Raw genomic sequence first — 19,514 nt, 5'->3', positions numbered from 1 at the left:
TTCCACTTGAACAGTCTCGCCCGATCAGACAATCGAACGTCAGCATTGGTGCTCCCTGTGCTTGTCTCCTCACTTTGTGTCTAAAATGGTTCTTGCCGCAAAGCGTTAGCGGTTCTCGGGTCTACTCGACGGCTATGTCAAGAACGACGTCTCCTGTACCAGAGATATTGGCAACAGTGCAATCCTATGGACCAAGAGCGGTTCAGTGGCTGGAGTCCTCCACGAGACGATCTCGATGGTCTGATTTCGGGGTATGATGCATCTGCTTCGACGCCAGAGATTGACAGGACTGCATGGAGTGAACAAGGCAGCGCGACGTCCTCTCCTCAACCAACACGCTATCTCGAACCTTCCTCCGCGGGCATTGTCAGATCCCCTCTTCAACAACCCACGAGCACGGTCCCCAGTTCGAGACCACTCCCTCAGCGAAGAATAGCATCTTCGAACCAGATCCCTGGCTTGGCTTATGGAGAGCAACCTCCATCAGTCTCGTTCGAGCCTCCTCTTCGATCAATTTTCGTGTCCGGACCGCCCACTGCTTCAGTCTCAGCAAATACCGCTCTGGCATCTCTCAGCGCTGCAGTGTCCTCGAACAATTCAGGCTCATTGGCTGCTCTCACAAGTGCCGGCGGAAGTCGGCGCGCCAATACAAAGGCAGGGGACACCACCCTCTCAGCTCCACCGGCTGCCTCGAGCAGTCGACATCCTCTGCTTAATCCTGAAAAGGATGTGGATGACCCTACGACAAGCGCAGTCACCAACCCTTTTGATTCCGATTCTGCAAACACCTCCACTACCCTTGCTCGCCTATTCATCACCAGCGACGGAACAAGTCCTGATCCTACATCTAGGGGTGCTTCCCAGCTTCGAACCGTGTCCACTGTCAGCCGAAGTATAGGTGGCACGTCAACACTTACAGGGCATCTCTTCCACCATGGCTTTGAGGAAGGCCGTCACTCAGACATTACTGTGCATGCATTTGGTCAGAGTTACAGACTTCACAAACTTCTCCTCGATCGTGTGCCATACTTTTCGTCGGCATTCTCCGGATCCTGGGCGGAGAGCACGGCGCGAGAGATGAAAATCCCCTGCGAAGACCTCGATCCCAATATTACTAAAAATGCTTTCGAGCTTGCTCTGAAGAGGATCTATGGAACGCAGTTTCCGGTTCAAGAAGAGGAAGAAGCCATTGGGCTGTTCGCCACAGCTTGTTGGCTTGATATGCCTGACCTAGTGGACTCCTGTGTTGACTCAATCCTTCGCCAGATGCAGCCAGCTACCCTTCACAGCTTGATCAAGCTAGTAACTAACAACTACTATGGAAAAGCTGGGGATCGAATTCTCGCTTCTGCGAAAGCCATGCTCTGCAAAGATGGTTGGGAGATGCCATATGAGTACTGGGACGAGATCCCGGCCGAGATCATCCGCGAGATCGTTGGTGGGGACCCTTTCTTTGTACCAAGCGAGTGGGAGCGTTGGTATCTCTCTTTAAAGCTCTTGAATCGCCGACTGAGGGCCAAAGCCATCGAAAGCGGGCTAGTTTCTCCTAGTGGTCGATATCTATATCCCAAACCGACAAGTCTGCGATTCTTTGCCGTGAGATTTGATGCTCCTTACAGGGTAACCGGACACAATCGGTACGTTTCCGAAAAGGATGAGGCCTGGGTTGCGCTATACACGTCTCCTGAAATCGCACCAATCCTCGTGCTCCTGGATGAAGGGATCCATTATGTCCATCTTCGTTTCGAACAATTGCAACGGATTCGGACGCAAAAAGACATCCTTGGAGTCCCAGTCCTCCCGGAGAAGGTCATAGGCGATGCCTTATGGATGTCGATGGAACTTCGTCAGAAAGTTCTCAACGCTCGGGAGACTGACGAAACACTCGGATTGAGCGAGGTAGCGGAAGACTTTGAAGATGGCGAGGAGCACTCCGAGCAAACATCGATCCACAAGAAAGGGAAGTCACGAGACAATGGCCCAGCCAGCTCAAACGGAGCCTCTGAAGAAATGGAGTCCGGTTCCTGGGATGGCAACGGCAAGCCTCGAAAGTTTTGGATTCCGAGCCACGATGTCTCCTGCGTTATGGGAGGCACGCGAGACGCTTGTGTAGCTGCCAACTCTACGAGCGTTGCAGAATGGAGCACTCATGCAGCCAGGTTGTCGGCTAGCCTTGAGCCCACTGACGTCGCCTGGGCTCTCGACTTCACAAGTGGCAATGTAATCGACAGTGGCAGGCCTCCGTCAAGAGGCTATTCGCCAACGTCGACACCTCGTTTCAGCTACTACCCTCCCTTTCGGTTTTCGGCGGAATTTCCAAGCCCCCGGACATTGAAAGAGAAGAAACGTGTCTATTCACACACAGTTTGGTATGCGGGGAGTCTGTGGAACCTCTACATCCAGCGAGTCAATAATTCGAAAGTCCAACAGCTGGGCATATACTTGCACAGAGCCAAGGATAAAGATCCATGTGAAGACCCACTTGCCTTGTGGATGTCTTCCACCGTAGACGACCGCATCGGACAGCTGGAGCGGGAGATGCTCCTTCGGAAGAATGAACGGCGGAACCGAAGCTGGCACGTCAATGAGCCCATTCGAGGATCGGCAGTCGAGCCGGAGGACGCATCAGTCGAATCGACACCTGAGTACGACAGTTCCAATCTGCAGGTTAGTGAAGGTGAAAGAGTGTCTTTACGACGGCGCTCGGCGAAGTCGGCACAGAAGTCCTCACAGAACCCAGAAACTGCAGGAGGGCTGTCCAGCGACTCCTCTCCCCCAGACGCACTGATGCTAGATTCAGATGAGGAGGACGCCGAGTTGTTGCGGACAAACAGGAAATACAATGTTTCCGCAATGCCGCCCTACATGGACGGGCGTCCGACCATCCGGACATATTTTAAGATTTATTCGCCCAGCAAGGGCGGGCGACTTTTGAGCATTTACGAGAGCGCGCCAGACAAGTTCGATGTCAGCAAGAGTTGGGGATGGAAGAGCAGCCAAATGCAGCTCGACGACGGGATCGGCGCATGTGACACGACGAAGTCTAGCAAGGACGGGAAGTTGAGGTATATGGTCGTCATTGGCAACATCTGAGCCGCCGCGTGGAAGCCATTGCGCTTTGAGCATTCGTGTTGTCTCGCGATTATGACTTGATGATTTCAACGAGCAACGAGACGTCTAGCAGCTGTGATGGGGTCCTTGCTAGGAAATGGTTGGCCCTCTTGATCATAGAGTATACAAATAACCACATTCCGGTAGCATTTGCTCACTGACGGCCGACTTCCACAGCGACTTGTTTGTGTGTGCTCGAGCCTTATTGAGCTACTGAATCGTACGAGGCTGAAATCGCCATGACCAAAATAGGTATGCGCACAGTGCTCGGTAGGTTGCTGACTGAAGTGATTGCCAAATGGGAAAAGAGCCCGACAGGTTTGTCTTAATATGCGAATATTTGCTAAGAGCTCATGCATTGACAAAGCATAGAGAAAAGATCCGGCGGATGAATCCAACCAAGCGGTACAAGAATGAAGAACATTCGAGTACGATGTCGTATTTGCCGAGGCACTGTTGTCTGACAGAAAGATGATCTTGCTGCTTGCTTGTGTGCTTTTGGTGGCACACTTTGTAACAAGGGCACTGGCTCTGCGGTGTCCGTCAGACGAAATCATGGAAGACCAACGATCCTGCCACCAAAAGGTCATCGTACAATTTACTCAGCATCTCCAACTCTTAGTACATCGCAGACGGCTGTACGATTAATGGTCTTCCTTGCACGAAGCTTGGTCCGGGGCTACGTCAATGCCCTCACGAAGCCTGGAACTCGATATCCGTCCGTAATCTTCTTGGTGGCCGTGGACGCCTATTTCTCCCGGTGGGCAAATCTGTCTGCCTCCGTCTTGGACGAGCTCCAACGAGTCGTACGGGATTCTGCTTGTGGCCATGTCACTGTCAGCCTTTGAGCAAAAGACGCCGTCGAGGTTTCCCTCATTGAGGTCGTGAGCTAGATGCTGATTGGGTGGATTCGGCAATTGATTTCAAAGCTCCCTCGCGTGGAAGGATCGCCCAAGGACTCTCCGAGGCCTCTCGAGCAGAGCGAAGGGACGTGGAAAGGCCCGGAAGGCTAACTAGATGCTGTACCTGCATATATAAAATCCAAAGTACAGGTCGTCGACTTCCCTTCTTCAACTCATCAAGCCTTCAGTCGAGTCTACAAACCCTACCCATTGTTCCTAAACATCATCCACTCACAACCCGGAAAAGCACACCAATTTTTCCCAGAATCGTCACATCTCACTGACGATCCCAATGGATTCACATGATGCAAAGCCTCTCATTGTCAACAAGGGTGCTCCTGGAATCTCTTACTTCACACCCGCTCAATCGCCTCCCTCGGGCACAGCCAAGAACCCTCAGTCCGATGGCAGTGTGATTCCCAAGCTCTTCCAGCCTCTGACCATTCGCGGGGTCACTTTCCAGAACCGTATTTTTCTGTCGCCCCTGTGCCAGTATTCCGCCCAGAACGGCTACCTGACTGACTGGCACTTGACTCACCTTGGTGGCATAATTCAGCGAGGTCCTGGTCTCGCACTGGTCGAAGCAACGGCAGTCGCCCCGGAAGGCCGAATTACCCCCGAGGACAGTGGTCTTTGGGAAGATGGTCAAATGGTCCCTTTGAAGAGAATCGTCGAGTTTGCGCACAGCCAGAGCCAAAAGATCGGTATCCAGTTGGGCCATGCTGGTCGGAAGGCTAGCACTGTTGCCCCTTGGCTGAGCAGGGGAGATACTGCTCAGAAGGAAGCCGGCGGCTGGCCTACTGAGACACTTGCTCCGAGCGCCATTGCCTTCCAGGATACCTACCCTCATCCCAATGCTCTCACAATCGAAGGCATCCAAAGAATCAAGAATGCCTTTGTGGCCGCTGCCAAGAGAGCTGTAGAGGTTGGATTCGACGTCATCGAGATCCACGGCGCTCATGGCTATCTCATTCATGAGTTCCTCAGCCCAGTCAGCAACAAGCGAACCGATCAATATGGCGGATCCTTTGAAAACCGGACACGATTGCCTCGAGAAATCGTCGAGGCTGTGAGGGCTGTGATTCCCAAGGATATGCCGCTGTTCTTCCGAATCAGCGCGGACGACTGGTTGAAGGGCCAAGACGAATTCCCAGAAAGCTGGACCGTTGACGAGACAATTAAGCTGGCCCCGATCTTGGCAGAGTTGGGCGTGGACTTTCTCGACACCAGTTCGGGTGGCATCCACCCTGCCCAAAAAATCAAGGGGGGACCAGGCTATCAAGCCCCGTTCTCAGTGGCTGTGAAGAAAGAGGTGGGAGATTCTTTGCTTGTTGGAGCGGTTGGGTCCATCACATCCGGAACTCTAGCACAAGAACTTCTTGACCAAGGCCTGGATGCCACTTTTGTGGGACGGTATTTCCAGAAGAACCCAGGCCTTGTTTGGACCTTTGCCGAGGATCTCGGTGTCGAGATTCACGTTGCAAACCAGATTTCGTGGGGCTTTCAAGGCCGCGCGGGTGGTAAAGGGAAGCAGGAGCTGAAGTCGGCTCGATAAAACAGGTATCAATCACTCTGGCGGTCTGGTGTAGCGAAGGCGTCTGCGTGTTTGCTGCGTCTGTTCTCAGGCGCGTAGAAGAGAAAAATATTTTGTCAATAGGACGATAGCTTCATTGAAATAGAATTGTGGTTCGTACCAGTCTCGATGAACTCCAGGTTGTGACCTTTACGGGATCCAATGGCCGCAGAGATGTGTGTCGACAAGGGCTGAGAGTGATGCAACTTTGACGATCTCGCAATCCCAACGCTCAAACGGGTTCCTGCATGAGGACGATCGCGCAGGGCGAATCAGCTGAGTCCGAAGGTGTGGGAAGCGTGTTTGAGGATGCTCGACAGGGGCGGTGGGAGCGGGCGGAGAAAGAGCCTAATGCGCATCACTAGCCATATCGAGGCCCTCAAGACGCCTAGCGCAGTTTGAAGTTTGGGGGGCGGGTAATGTAGGCGTTAGGCACGTACAGGCAGTGACAGGCACCAACACGGCACCAACGGCAGCTCCTTGTCCTGTCAATGATCATTCCAGCAACACCATCAGCTTAGCATTTCTGCTGCACCTTCTCCTCCCTTCAAGCTTCTCGTCCTATTCACCGACCCGCCCCTTCAATTCAGGTTTCCTGATTCAGTTGATTCCTTAGCATTGTCGTATCAAGTCTCTCATTCAGCATAAGCGCTCCTTATTGCTCTGCTCTTTCTGTGTCATTGTTCTCCCGTTCTGGTCTTGACCCACGCACGTTCTTTTTATTCTACCAGCCTCCCCTTGTCTTGCGTCTTTGCTGCACACTTTGTCCACCTTGACGGACGACAAGCAATCCACACGGCAGTCGATTTCTGCCGACACCTCTTCTCTGCTCTCGTCCGTGGTACAGCATCCCTCCTCGAAGGTGGAGAACGTTGGTCCTTGGATATCGAGAAGAGGCGGTTGCGGTCTCTGTCTTGGTGATAGCCGGATGGGACGGCGATGCAATAAAGACATTACAAGACAAAAGGTCTCGATTTTCCCAGGCAATTGAGCTGGACTCTTGTTACACTTGGCCTTCGGCTGCGCCGCGCCCGAGACCAAAGTACAACTGCCGCAGAAATAGAATCCGGCCACCCGTGCTCGGCTGCCCCCTATCACGACCTACTTAATAAGCCGCTGCCAGGTTGCAGCGTCTTGAACAATCTTTACACAATTCAAATACCATATTCGCTATGGGTTGTTGCGGAGGCGAACGAGAAAAGTTCGGGAACTTAAGTGCTGAGCAGAAATGGGACTACATTGTATGCATCACCTGGGTTGGGAAAGCCAATTCCGACTGACATGTATCACAGAACCTCGACGACTTCAAATCTTCCTCATGCTGGACCCCCTTTGCTTATGGCTATCTTTTGGTCATGCTTGTCGTCTCATTATCCGTCTACGCAGTTGACACATTTACAGCCATCAACCTCCTCGCCTTCGATAGATGGGCTGGTCAAATAAAGCCCGAGATCCCACTCAACATCTCTCGATGGATTTTTGCCGGATGTATTATTTTATCATTCGTTCTACTCGTCTACCGATGGATGAGGGCAATCCGGGTAATGCGACAGGGCGGAGTCGCAAAAAACTACTTGGATCCATTGGCCGTGCGCATACAATCGATCCGGTGGGGAAAGGCAAGAGGATGGAAACGTTTCTTGGTCTTTGCCGAGTTGACAAAGAGTCGAAAGGGAGCTGATTACGTTGCCTTGTTCGCATATTTCTCTTTCGAAGCTTGGCTCCGTATCGTCTTCGCAGAAGGACCTCGACAAGTCGTCAACGCCATCACACTATACTCGGTGTTGAGGTTGAAGTTGGTTCCGGAAGGTGAACACGCTCCATCAGATGGCCACTCTCCGGTGGTTCAGTTCTTTGTCAATGTTGGAATCTTGGCCGATTCCAATCATTTGCAGGCCGTGGTTCTTTTCGGCATGCTGTGGACTCTTATCATCTGGGTCATCTCCGTCATCAGTCTAATCATTTCGGTCATTCTCTACCTCGTCTTTCTTTGGCACCACATCCCCACTGAGGATGGAGGACTAACGGGGTATTGCCGTAACAAGATTAATCGAAGGATGGAGAGGGTTGTCAAGACCAAGGTTGACAAAGCACTCAAGAAAGAGAACGCGCTCCGAGCCCGAGCAGAGGCCAGGGCTGCTCGTGAAGGGACAGATATGAAGAAGCAACCGACCTTGCCGAATATTGCGGGTGCCGATGGCGACTCGATTCCTCCACTGTCAAGACAGACGACAATGACAACTCTCCCGGAGTACTCGTCTCGACCGGCCACAAGCAGGACCAGTGACGATGCAGTTCCTACTCTGCCTGATATTACGCCTCGCCCACCCATGCCTACTCGAACTGTGACCCATGGATCCGCAGCGTCGTGGTCAAGCTACACGTCAAATGCTCCATTGATGGGCTCGGCCGCAGACATGGGATTTGCACCTGATCGAGTTCAGACACCAGCGTCTGAGGCGAACAGTCCCTGGTATGGAAGGCCAGCACCAAACCGCAGCGTATCGAACATGTCGCAACCTCCGCAGCGGTCCTTTAGTCCCGCCCTTCCTCGACCAGGTACAGCACAGGGTGATAGAAGTGGTCCTGGCGCATATCAGATGGAGACTCTCCCACGACCAGGTACAGCACAAGGTGATAGAAGTGGTCCTGGTGCATATCAGATGGATCCTCTCCCCCGACCAGGTACGAGCATGTCTAGCAATGGACGGGGCAGATATCCTTTGGAAAACAGCAGCGCCCTTCCATATCCAGATGATCGAAGCTCGACGCCATCGACTCAGCCACCATCATGGTCAGGACCAACCTTCGATGGCCCAATTGACGCATCGGGTCGTCGTACCCCTGGGGCTGCGGTTGGACCAGCATTTCCTGGCATTCCCGAAGAAAGAGGACGAAACTCACCCCTGCCGGGACCTCAGTTCCGATCGCAAACTCCCACTCAAGGTCACCCCGAAAGGTCATTTACACCAAATGGCGTCGGCCCAGTTAGGTCGATGACACCGAGCGGAGGCCCAACGCTGCCTCGACTACAGACGTCAAGCTCTGCTGGTTATATTCCTTACTCGGCAGAGCGATCGATGACGCCGGCATCATCAATTCCTCCAAGTGCTACCATTCGTAGTGTCACCGAGCCAGTAAGGACGTACACCCCTTTTGGACCACAGTCGGGTCTCCCAAGTGGTCTCCGAGATAGGCCGACTCCACAGAGACAGGGAAGTCAAGGAGTGGACGACATATTGGACCATTATTAACGGATTGATTCTCCTGGCAAGGGAAAGCGGCTTCTGTGCTCGCGGTGACGAAACAATAATGATGATTAATAGCTAGATTCTGTAACAGAAAATGCCACAATGTTTACCTGCGGAATTTTTTATTTCTTCAGAAAATAAGAATATCCGTAGGACATGCCCTGTGAAGGGTTGAAAGTGGAAGGGAGTGGTGTGATAGAAGCATCCTTTTGGAGGGAAGCTTGATGGGTAGACGCATCTCCTGGACGCTCCGATTGGCCAATGCGAACTGCTCACTTGTCGTCGTGACGTCTGGATGTCGTGTTGTACAAGTATTAATTCAGGCTTCTCCAGTCGGCATTCCACGAGGTTATAGGGCGAGACCGTCAGAAACTGTCGTGATGCTGCCTGCGTCAGCCTTCTCGAGGACCCTCCGTGAAGTTGCACCAGGCTTGTCGAAGCGGTTCTTTGAGTGCAGCCGTCGCGGTCAAACCTCTCATTTTGGCAAACTCCTCCCCCAATGTACACACTCGAGAGGAACAACGCAATCATCGTCGGTTACGACCAGACAGGGTCGAAACCTCAGAACGCGTTCTGGTCCATCAATACGATACTGCGGACACTCCAAGACCTCCCGCCCTTCAGACAGCTTTAAGGACCGCTCCTATCCGAGTACGGTTATCCGAACATTCTCTAATTCTGCGAATACGAAAGCCCCTGGCGCTGGCGACGAAGCTACCGGTTCAAATACGCAAAGAAAAGATGCCGGAGAAAAAGAAAGTGAGAGCAAGAGCAGAAAGTCCTTTCCAGATACCTCATCAAATATTGTGGCCTACTGGCTTCTCGGAAGTGCTGCCAGTGTCTTTGGGATCGTGGTGTTTGGAGGATTAACCAGACTTACCGAGTCAGGGTATGTATTGCCAGTCACTACACTCCTTCAGTCTTTGGGACATTGGAATGGATATCGTGTAGAGAACGTGCTGACTCGAGCCACGAAAACCCAGTTTGAGCATCACGGAATGGAAACCCGTCACAGGCTCTCTCCCCCCCATGTCTGACGCAGACTGGGAGTCTGAATTCGCTAAATATCGCTCGAGCCCTGAGTTCAAGATGCTCAATTCGCGCATGACTCTCGAAGAGTTCAAGTCCATCTACTGGATGGAATGGATCCATCGGCTTTGGGGGCGATTCATCGGGCTCTCCTTTGTGTTGCCTGCGGTCTATTTCGTCGCGAGGAAGCAAGTCTCCCGTACCATGGCAATAAGGTTATTGGGAATAGCAGGCTTAATTGGATTCCAGGGCTTCATCGGCTGGTGGATGGTGAAGTCGGGGTTGAAAGACGACCTATTTGCGCCGGGCTCCCATCCGCGTGTTTCGCAATACCGATTGACGGCGCATCTAGGCGCGGCTTTCATCTGCTACCTTGCCATGCTCTGGAACGGTCTTGATATCCTACGGACGAACAAGATCTTACGCGTCTCCTCTGACGGTGCAAACGCGACGCTCAAAGCCTTGAGTAATCCCGCATTAAAGCCGTTCAAGCGCTATGTCTCCCTCCTCGCAGGTCTGGTCTTCATCACAGCAATGTCTGGCGGTCTGGTCGCAGGTCTTGATGCAGGTTTGATCTACAACGAATTCCCATTCATGGGATTGGGCCTCACGCCTCCGAAGAGCGAGCTATGGGACAAGTTCTACTGCCGGGCACCCGACCATAGTGACCTTTGGTGGCGCAACCTGCTCGAGAATCCCAGTTTAGTCCAACTTGATCACAGGATTCTTGCGACGACCACCTTCACTGCGGTTATGGCGCTATGGGCATTCTCACGCTCCGCGGCAATGCAGAAGATCCTACCGAGAGCAGCACAGAAGGGAGTCCATGGCGTTGTCGGATTTGCGTGCTTGCAGGTCATCCTTGGCATTTCCACTCTATTGTATTTGGTACCGACTGGACTCGCAAGTGCACATCAGGCCGGGAGTTTGGCTTTGTTGACTTGGACAATCGTGCTGGGAAGCCGGGTGTGGTTCCCGACGCAAGCTGCACGGATTCTGGCCCAGCGGACGATGACGCACGTGAACGTTGGTGGTACCGGTTTTGAGATGGCGCAAAGGGCAGCTTTGATGTCCTCAGCAGCGAAGGCAAAGACATTGATGCCTGGGAGCCCGACCGCAGTGGCTGCTGTCGGTTTCATGCCCGCTGTCACAGCCATAGGTCTGGCTCTTGCTTCGGAGACAGAAGCTACCGTTGCGAGAAGACATCTATTCTCCCGAAAGCTTGAGGCCCATGCAGTCTCCGGGCTGGGTCCAACGCGGTCTTCCTGACTGTCTGTCCACGACCTTGTAACACACTCTGTGTCCGAAGAACCCTAAATCTTCACTCTTGAATAATGCCCTATGTTGAATTCCTCTCTGAAACAGTGGCTCTTCATCTCTGCAAGCTCGTCCCTATAGATTTCCTGAGTATTTTATGTTCTCCAGCTGATCGCCACGGCCGAATAATGGACTTCCTTTTCTCTTCTCCCTGACGATAACAAAAATCAGCGACTGCGAAGTCTCTCTATATGAACGAAGTTGCTCCGAACGTCGATCGGAAGTACACTCCCTTGATGAGATGCTCTCATCGAGAGATGTGTCCAGGCATATTATTATCACTACTGGCTGATTTTGTCTCTGCATTTGGCGAAATCACGGTGAGCAGCCGTTCAACGGCAGAAAACTCTGGAACATATTTCTCCCACCAAAAGCGCACCCTACCGGTTCTTCTAGGCATGAGAGCGTTGACCTTTAATACCAGTCTCGCTGGATAGTGGCCGGGATAGTGGCCGACGGCCATGGAGCTTTTCCCGAAAAGGAGGGGTACTCTGTACGGCGGTTCCATACCTCGACAGAAGATTTTCGACCTCCAGCAGGAGGATCCAACTGGGCGGCGACCATGTTAACCCTCAGTGGAGGCAAATTGGCACCGCTCGACGATCGATCACACTAAAGAGCTTAAGCATCTTATACGCCACTCACGAAGGGATTGTGTGTGTCCCCTATACAATGCAGGTATCGACAGTAAAGAGCTAGGTAATAGAGGCTTGCTGCAGGTTGGGCGTTCTCGTCTTCTCGGCCACAGCGCCTCTGCATTACATGTCCGACAGTTTCCTATTTAGGCCCGTTTCGAAACCCTCGCAGCAGGGCCAGAACCTGTCACTATACGCTGCACACAGATGGTCCCCTGCGATTGCTTGGACATAGTAAGCACTTGCTCTGCTTGCATCTCTCGGCTGTTTAGTAGGGTCCAGCAACTCCCAGCTTGTGTTAGGGCGGGCGGAAACTTGGGGAAAGAAGCATTGCCAAGCAACATTGGCCTGAGCTTAGAACTTGATTGCCCCGCTAATTACCCACTAGTACGGGCAATACGGGGTAGGGGCTTTCGAGAGCCTATTCTTAACCAAACACAGTATGTGTCCTGGAAAGTCTGATATACGCGGCAAATATTCCCAGGACGGTCCGTCGCTTCGGATCAGAATTCTCCTCGTCTTTCTGATGTCTCCAGGACAGGGGAACAGAGACGGAGACATATCCAAGGAATGTTCTCCTAACAGATTTTGGAGCCCGGCTAAATAACCCGGCATGAAATGAAGAATGAGGGCAAGTTCTAAGGGGCTCCCGTCATTCAGAATAGTTGTTCTACAAAGAGCAGAATAAACCGAAGACCTGCCAGAGGACTAGCCACAATTCTGGAGGAGCATACCGAACCGAGGAATGGTTGGTGAGGAGAAATTTCATCCTTAGCGCCTGATGGTTCCTGGTCCCCAGAGCTCGGTGTACTGCCTGCAGGTGTCGAATAACCGGTTCGAGTCCGTCTGTGGATCTGCCGGTAGATGTGGCAGTGTTTGCTGTGGAACCTAGGTCCAGCTAAATATCGGTCCGATCGTGGTGCTTCTTCTTGGAGATATATTTCTGTCTGCTGCGGACTTGGTCGGTTTCAATATGCGCACCTCTTTGGAACCTATTGACCTTAGCTTAAACCCATATTTTGTCCGTCGTATTTCTTTGTCCACCTCTGATAGAGCAGGGCAGGCGGCGTCAGCAGGAGATGGAAGGATAAGGATGTTCGGGGTCTCCAAGGTCGTGAAGAGAGGAGAATAGGAAATTAGGGAGCAGCCGAGTGGGGAGGATTGTATGATTCCGCAACCAGTCAGCCGCGACCTGGATTGGATGCCATTTTGTCCTCCGTCAGAGAGAACCCCGAAGGACGTTGCAGAGGGAGGGAAGGTGGTTTCTCACTAGCACGGCTAGGTAAGGCAGAACTAGATGTCAATCGACCCTCAGGGTGAAGGAGAAACTGAGAAGAGTGAGCGGAGGGTGGGTCGGCGGGCGCTTGTTAAAGTCGCAGGGTCAGGGTGACTCCCCCCTATGAAATGCAAGCAGTCCTTGTCCAAGCCCAATCAATATGCTATGGAACATCGCGGGCCACTTGGAATCGATACTTGTCTCTTGAGTGCAAGGTGGCACTAAGCCGAGTGACAAAGGCATTTTATCAACTTTTGGACCATTTCTCCTCCCCTGTAACGAAATGACAAGGCGTCAAAAGGACAATTTTTGCGAACCAGCATGCTTCATTGCATGTTCTGCAACATCTTGTGCCCATGAAAGATTTCTGGGTGCGTCGCATACCACTGTCGAATGTGCTTTTGGGCCGCTTCCGTTGTAGCAGGCCCGACAGCAAATTCCAGTGGCAGAATCGTTGATACTGAATCAGCGCTTTCCGAGGCGCACGAAGTGAAATCGATCTCCTTCTGCTTCGCCATTCTAAGGGATCAAAGTACGGGCTTCCCATTGGCTATTACGTCGAGCACAAGTGCATTGTTTTTGGGTATGCCCTAGGTAATCTAATTCCTCACAAGCCTCTTGGTGGACAAAATTAAAGTGACACCAGAAGTGCATCGGGAATTTGGAGGTTGAACACGGCTGACTCTGGAATCTCGACGACGAGAGGGTGAGTGGCTGGATAATGTCACGATAACCACCCTTGGGAGAGAAGGACGGAAGAGACGTGACATAGTATTGGCCAGGAACCTCGAGCAATCGTTTCACACAGGATCAATTCATGGGTCCTCTCGCTCCTCGATAGTACAGATTCCTATGAAACCATTAGTTGTGTCATGCAGCATTGGATGTGCAGCTCGGTTGAGTTATCACACATGGTAATGCTCCTCGCCCCTCGCCTGACGTTGGGTTACTCCTGGAATGCATGTAGGCACAAAGGCTTGAGGCGAATCCAAGATCGAATGATGCGCTGCCAATGGGCCCGCCACTGAAGAGGCTGCTGGCCACCACGCCCACCGCCGGAGCTGGCGCTGCTCACGTGCGGGTCTCAACGACGTGGAATATTAGGACATTGAGAGCTGAGTTGTCGGGGACGGCGACCTCGACAACTACTACATAGGCTTTGGCGGCACCAACCTCTGCAAAACATAACTTCCCATGCTGCGACAACTACAGCGACAACTGCTCTTGACGGACGGAACGGTCGTGCCTCGATGGCCAAGGTGGCAATTTGTCCTGACATGTCCCGGATAGGATCGGTGTCTGTCCACCTCGATAGCGCCGGTTCCCCTCCACCCCGACGGTCAGGAGCGCAGTCAAGTTGACCTCCATGGTCCTCCGATTTGTGGTCAACTATGCGGGGGGCTATGTCCGCATTCTCTTCCTGGCGACAGGGAACGGAATTCCGCCAGGGTCATGGAGTCTGTAGCCGATCTCGAAACAGGCGAAGACTTGAACGCAAATAAATTGCGACACAAATCTTAGATTTAAAACGGAATACCTCACAGAGGAATAACAAAGAGAGCAAAGCACGGCAACTAGCGAGAAAGGCCGGTCGGAACCCGTATTTGAGTGCTGGAGCAAAGTTTGATACCCCTTGGAGGAACTCCATGCAAGCTGGTAACTCGGTCAGTTTGTTCGAGATGGTGCGCGGAATCGTCGGGTGATGAGACAGGTCCAAGTCGCGTAGCAAAGTCGATAAGCTGCATTGAACTTTGGCAAGCATTGTTTGAAGGGTTCAGTAGCAGCATTATTGGCACAGTGACATCCAGTCGGTTATAACGAAAACTTAGTTCAGGAGCGGGCCGCAGATTGTAAGCCAATTACACAGGCGACGAAGGTGAATTTATCTTGAATTTGATACACGCACAATTCTGGGCAAATCGCCAGCCACATCAACGGAGCTACTCTTCAGGAAAGTGCGCATCCAGCAGTCGAATTGAGGTCGCAGCGGATGCAGCAGATAAAACGTTCCGGAAGTGCACCGTCGACATGGTGGCTGCCAGCGTGGCTCACACCAGCAGGCAATGCCTGACTGTCTTGTGACAATCGGGCCTGGCCTGTTTCAGGATAGCAACCAACGAGCAAGCATATGTGCATATTAGGTTGTTCTTCCAGCTTTATCCTGGCATACCTACCTAGGGCTCAGAGGACGAAAGGAGAGTTTCGACTATTGGGTCAATGGTTCAATATTATTGTCGATCCGAAACCGTTGACTTGTTGGGTTTCTTGATGGTGGGCATGTTCAACGGACCACGTGGAGGTGGCAGTGCAGGGTTGGGCTGCTGAATTCTGGACTCTGAGCAGTGGAAAATGCCGTGTGGATTGTGCGGCGTGCGCGTAACAGGGCCCGGGAAATTGCTATGCCCCGGGATATCGATATGATCCAGTGCCTTTATCGATTGCTGGCAGAACCAAAGTGGGGGATGGAGATTGACCAAGGATGAACGCATACAGAGGGACGGATGTTTGGGACGGTGAGGGTTGCTGGCTTGATGGTTTGTTGGTTGCCAACTGGTTTGGGCCGAAATCTGACCGCGATGAACATGATTTCCGGCTTCACTTTCACCACGAACACGGAGCCCTCGTTGGGTGTAGAATGGGGAATACCTTACCTGGGGTATCGAGAGAGCTGGTGTGAGTATCCGTTCAAGGAAAACATGATCGTCCGTCCACCCAGTTACGGAGTAGCCTGTGGGCAAACCGTTGGCTGATGAAGCAACCAAGCAGATATGAAATGTAACTAAATATACATTCTCTCCCGTTCGGCGCGTTCCTGTTGGGCGGAATTTGGCTTTTTGACGATTTGATGTGGTTGTGCGCGCTTCTTACCGCTGGCGATGCTCTGCTGCTTGCTGCGCGTGGGTGGATATCGAGTAGAAACACAGTAACAGTCCGTACAGACTCAAAGCTGCGTCAATCCCCGTGTATTTGCGTATATAGCCCTTCTCTTGATCCTCTCACTTGTGCTCCGTGCTCCATACCATGCCCATTCACGGCTGCCCCCAAACCTGCAAGTGAAGGGCTCTCGAAGGGCTGCTGCTGTGGCTTGTCTTGGTCTCCGGTGGGTGGTGAGTGGTGACTGACTGGTTGTTGCGCGCCTGTCGCTTGTCCTTGTTGGGAAAAAGAACGAGAGAAAGGAGAGAAATACCAGAAACAAGAGGCACCCATTGGTGCTTTTGCGTGATTTCTCGCCCTGATTCACAAGGACTAAGTGTGAGCTGGAAGCTGGAGCCTGAAGGCTGGAGCTTGAAGGCTTGAAAGCCTGACGCCAGATACAAAGAGGGCACTGGGTGCTGAGCATTACCTAGCACCATCAGCACCATTAGCACCATTAGCGGCGTTGGCTGCCTGGGCTGCCCGCCTGGCACCCACGCACCCACGCACCCGCGCAGCCAACTGGTTTGCTCCAACTGCCAGTTGCGCAGCCTGCGGACCGTCCGCAAGTCTGCAGTCCACAGCCCACTCAGTCCACACACTCCAGTGGCACTTGCACCTTGCACCTTGCACCTCGCACCTGCCAACCTTCACGTTCCAGGTTGACCTTGAACCATGGACAACGTCCATACCACGACATCTTCCACCTTGGCCACCTTCACCTCTTCCAAGCGACGTCGAAATACTCTCACTAAAAATCCTCCTCCCTCTGCCTTCCCCTCCAAGGGCTCTGTACGCAAACAACAGTCGTCTACCGCACTTCAACGGGCCCCGTCAGCTCCGTCTCCATACCCGCGCAGTCACAACACTTCACTCTCGTCTCGCGATTTCCATCAGAGAACTCAGTCCAGCGCGTTCGCTTCTTCCACGTCCTCGCTTGACCACAGCAGTGGCGCACCCTCCCCCATCGTCCCCTCCGTCAACGCCTTCGCATCGTCTGTCAACGGCTACCCAGCACCGCAACACTTCCCCCTCACGCCCCAGAATTCAGATGACCGTCACAAGGATTTGATCGGTGCGCCGTTTGACGCCTCGGGCCTTTTATCTTCTTTTCAAGCCACTAGCATGAACGAAAATCAGAATGCGGGTGTTCAATCACCGTATCCCCCACCGTTGACCCAGACCCATACAAGCCCTGACCTACGAACTCATCCACTACGGAACTCACAGACCTTCGGACCTGGAATGGTGGCAATGATGGAAGTCACACCTCCTAAATCAGAAAATGGCACGCTTAGTCCTAAGCGCTTCTCAGGGGACGGCCACACAAAACCAGCCGGGCCTTTTCGCAAGAAGAGCGGCTTCTCCAGCTTCGTCAATAACATGCTGGGTTCTCCGAAAACCATCAAGATCTCGGCCCCAGAAAATCCTCTCCACATGATACACGTCGGCTACGACAACCAGACAGGGCAGTTTACGGTAAGTTGTTGACGGGTTGGACCGATCATCTGTTGATCTATTCATCGGAATGACCCCACTATTGAGCGTGAAGGCTGATACATTTCCAACAGGGACTACCTGCGGACTGGCAGAGGATCCTATCCGACAGCGGCATCACCAAGACTGAGCAAGACCAGAATCCGCAGATGATGGTCAACATTGTCGAGACCTACAAGAACAACTTGGGCGGCAATGACGATGGGGTTTGGCAGAAATTCGACCATGCCAAACTCTCCGACTCTCCCCAAAGTAGCAACAGCAGCTATCAGAGTCCGGTGACGCCAATCATCGGGTCCAGTGCCGCATCGTACTCTCCCATGGCGGGTATAATCTCGCCCCCAGCAAGTCCTCGGTTTCCTCAGAATCATGAGGGTAGCTTTGAGAATCCTCGCGCGCCGCCACCCGTACCGAAAGGTCCTCCCGCTAGCGCGATGGCAAGTATGAAGCAAAGTCAGTCGCCGCTGCTGATGATGCCCAATCGACCTGCTCCCAAGCCCCCTGTACAGAATCTGCGAGATATGGCACCCTCTCGGCCTGCACCACCACCTCCTCTGAGCCGAGACCTTCCGCTACGGCCAGTTCAGGACCCGCCGAAACCGCAGCCTCCACCAGCCTCTCTGCCTAACACACCATCAATTCCTCAAGAAGAAGCTCGGAGTCGTTCCGGTTCGAAAGGACCGGCTGCGACACCTCCGCGCACTCAGCCGGCAATCCAGTCTCCGGCTCAGTATCAACAGCAGCAAGAACAGGCAATGCTTCTGGCACAACAAGCTATCCAGGATAAACAACTAGATCGAAGTCGAAGTCAGCGTCAAGTGGCGCAAGGTGCCCCCGAAGTTCCCCCAAAGATCTTGCCTCAACACATCAGCCCCGGCATTCCACAAGCGCAGTTTGCTGCTGTGGCAGCTTCACCAGCCCTTGAGGGTACTCCGCAGGTAGCTGCGGTGCCTCGGGCGCGACAGAAGCGACAGCAAAGCAACATCGTGGATGTCACCGCGAGGTTACGAGCAATATGCACTCCCGGTGATCCCACTACAAAGTACAGCAATCTTAACAAAATTGGACAAGGTGCCTCTGGCGGTGTCTATACAGCCTTCGAAAATGGCACAAAGAGATGTGTCGCCATCAAGCAGATGAACCTAGAACAACAACCAAAGAAAGACCTGATTATCAACGAGATTATTGTGATGAAGGACAGTAAGCATAAGAACATTGTCAACTTTATCGACAGCTATCTGCACGAGGGAGACCTGTGGGTTGTCATGGAATACATGCAAGGCGGCAGCTTGACCGATGTGGTGACGTTCAATGTCATGAGCGAAGGTCAAATTGCTGCGGTGTGTAGAGAGGTTAGTATTTCTTCGGATATCGGCGCCACGATCCACTGCTGACTGTCTCAGACGCTCTACGGCTTACAACACCTGCATTCTAAAAATGTGATACACCGAGACATCAAGTCTGACAACATTCTCCTTTCGGAACGAGGTGACATCAAGCTCACAGATTTTGGCTTCTGTGCCCAAATCAATGATGCTCACAACAAGCGCACAACAATGGTAGGAACCCCGTATTGGATGGCTCCAGAGGTTGTGACCAGAAAAGAATACGGTCGAAAAGTCGACATCTGGAGTTTGGGTATCATGGCGATCGAGATGATCGAGGGAGAACCGCCATATCTGACCGAGTCACCGCTGCGGGCCTTGTACTTGATCGCTAAGTACGGTACACCACGTATCAAGGACGAGCAAAATCTGTCGCCGGTCTTCCGAGACTTCCTCTATTTCGCCCTGAAAGTTGAACCTGAGAAGCGAGCAAGTGCTCACGACCTGCTACATGTAAGCCATCTCCCATGTTACCGTGTCGATGCCTCTAACATGGAAAAACAGCATCCATTCATGCATAATTGTGCCCCGCTTTCCAGCCTAGCTCCTCTCGTTCAGTCCGCGAAAGAAAGCAGAGCTGCAGAGAAGGCCAATAGAGGCACTTAAATGGTTGTGGTGGTCTGAT

At 52.6% G+C, this 19,514-nt stretch overlaps 5 protein-coding genes across 5 annotated transcripts; all 5 read left to right on the top strand.

Annotated features, from left to right (window-relative positions):
• Positions 1-186: 186 nt before the first annotated feature.
• Positions 187-3,093, top strand: Z519_02983 (uncharacterized protein; the record flags this gene model as incomplete). Its single annotated transcript, XM_016760736.1, has 1 exon — positions 187-3,093. One exon carries the CDS (start codon positions 187-189, stop codon positions 3,091-3,093), a length of 2,907 nt encoding a protein of 968 aa, XP_016622586.1.
• Positions 3,094-4,305: 1,212 nt separating this feature from the next.
• Positions 4,306-5,568, top strand: Z519_02982 (uncharacterized protein; the record flags this gene model as incomplete). Its single annotated transcript, XM_016760735.1, has 1 exon — positions 4,306-5,568. The coding sequence occupies one exon, from the start codon at positions 4,306-4,308 to the stop codon at positions 5,566-5,568; it is 1,263 nt and encodes a 420-aa protein (XP_016622585.1).
• A 1,190-nt stretch (positions 5,569-6,758) lies between these two features.
• Positions 6,759-8,840, top strand: Z519_02981 (uncharacterized protein; the record flags this gene model as incomplete). The annotated part of the gene is made up of 2 exons (XM_016760734.1): positions 6,759-6,827; positions 6,879-8,840. The coding sequence occupies 2 exons, from the start codon at positions 6,759-6,761 to the stop codon at positions 8,838-8,840; spliced, it is 2,031 nt and encodes a 676-aa protein (XP_016622584.1).
• Positions 8,841-9,217: 377 nt separating this feature from the next.
• Positions 9,218-11,135, top strand: Z519_02980 (uncharacterized protein; the record flags this gene model as incomplete). Its single annotated transcript, XM_016760733.1, has 2 exons — positions 9,218-9,726; positions 9,821-11,135. The coding sequence occupies 2 exons, from the start codon at positions 9,218-9,220 to the stop codon at positions 11,133-11,135; spliced, it is 1,824 nt and encodes a 607-aa protein (XP_016622583.1).
• Positions 11,136-16,682: 5,547 nt separating this feature from the next.
• Positions 16,683-19,495, top strand: Z519_02979 (uncharacterized protein; the record flags this gene model as incomplete). Its single annotated transcript, XM_016760732.1, has 4 exons — positions 16,683-17,486; positions 17,579-18,856; positions 18,908-19,342; positions 19,394-19,495. 4 exons carry the CDS (start codon positions 16,683-16,685, stop codon positions 19,493-19,495), a joined length of 2,619 nt encoding a protein of 872 aa, XP_016622582.1.
• Between the last annotated feature and the right edge of the window lie 19 nt (positions 19,496-19,514).

This window comes from Cladophialophora bantiana (genome assembly GCF_000835475.1).
Source record: "Cladophialophora bantiana CBS 173.52 unplaced genomic scaffold supercont1.4, whole genome shotgun sequence".
NCBI lineage: Eukaryota > Fungi > Ascomycota > Eurotiomycetes > Chaetothyriales > Herpotrichiellaceae > Cladophialophora > Cladophialophora bantiana.
This window is presented reverse-complemented; position numbering and strand designations above follow the sequence as displayed.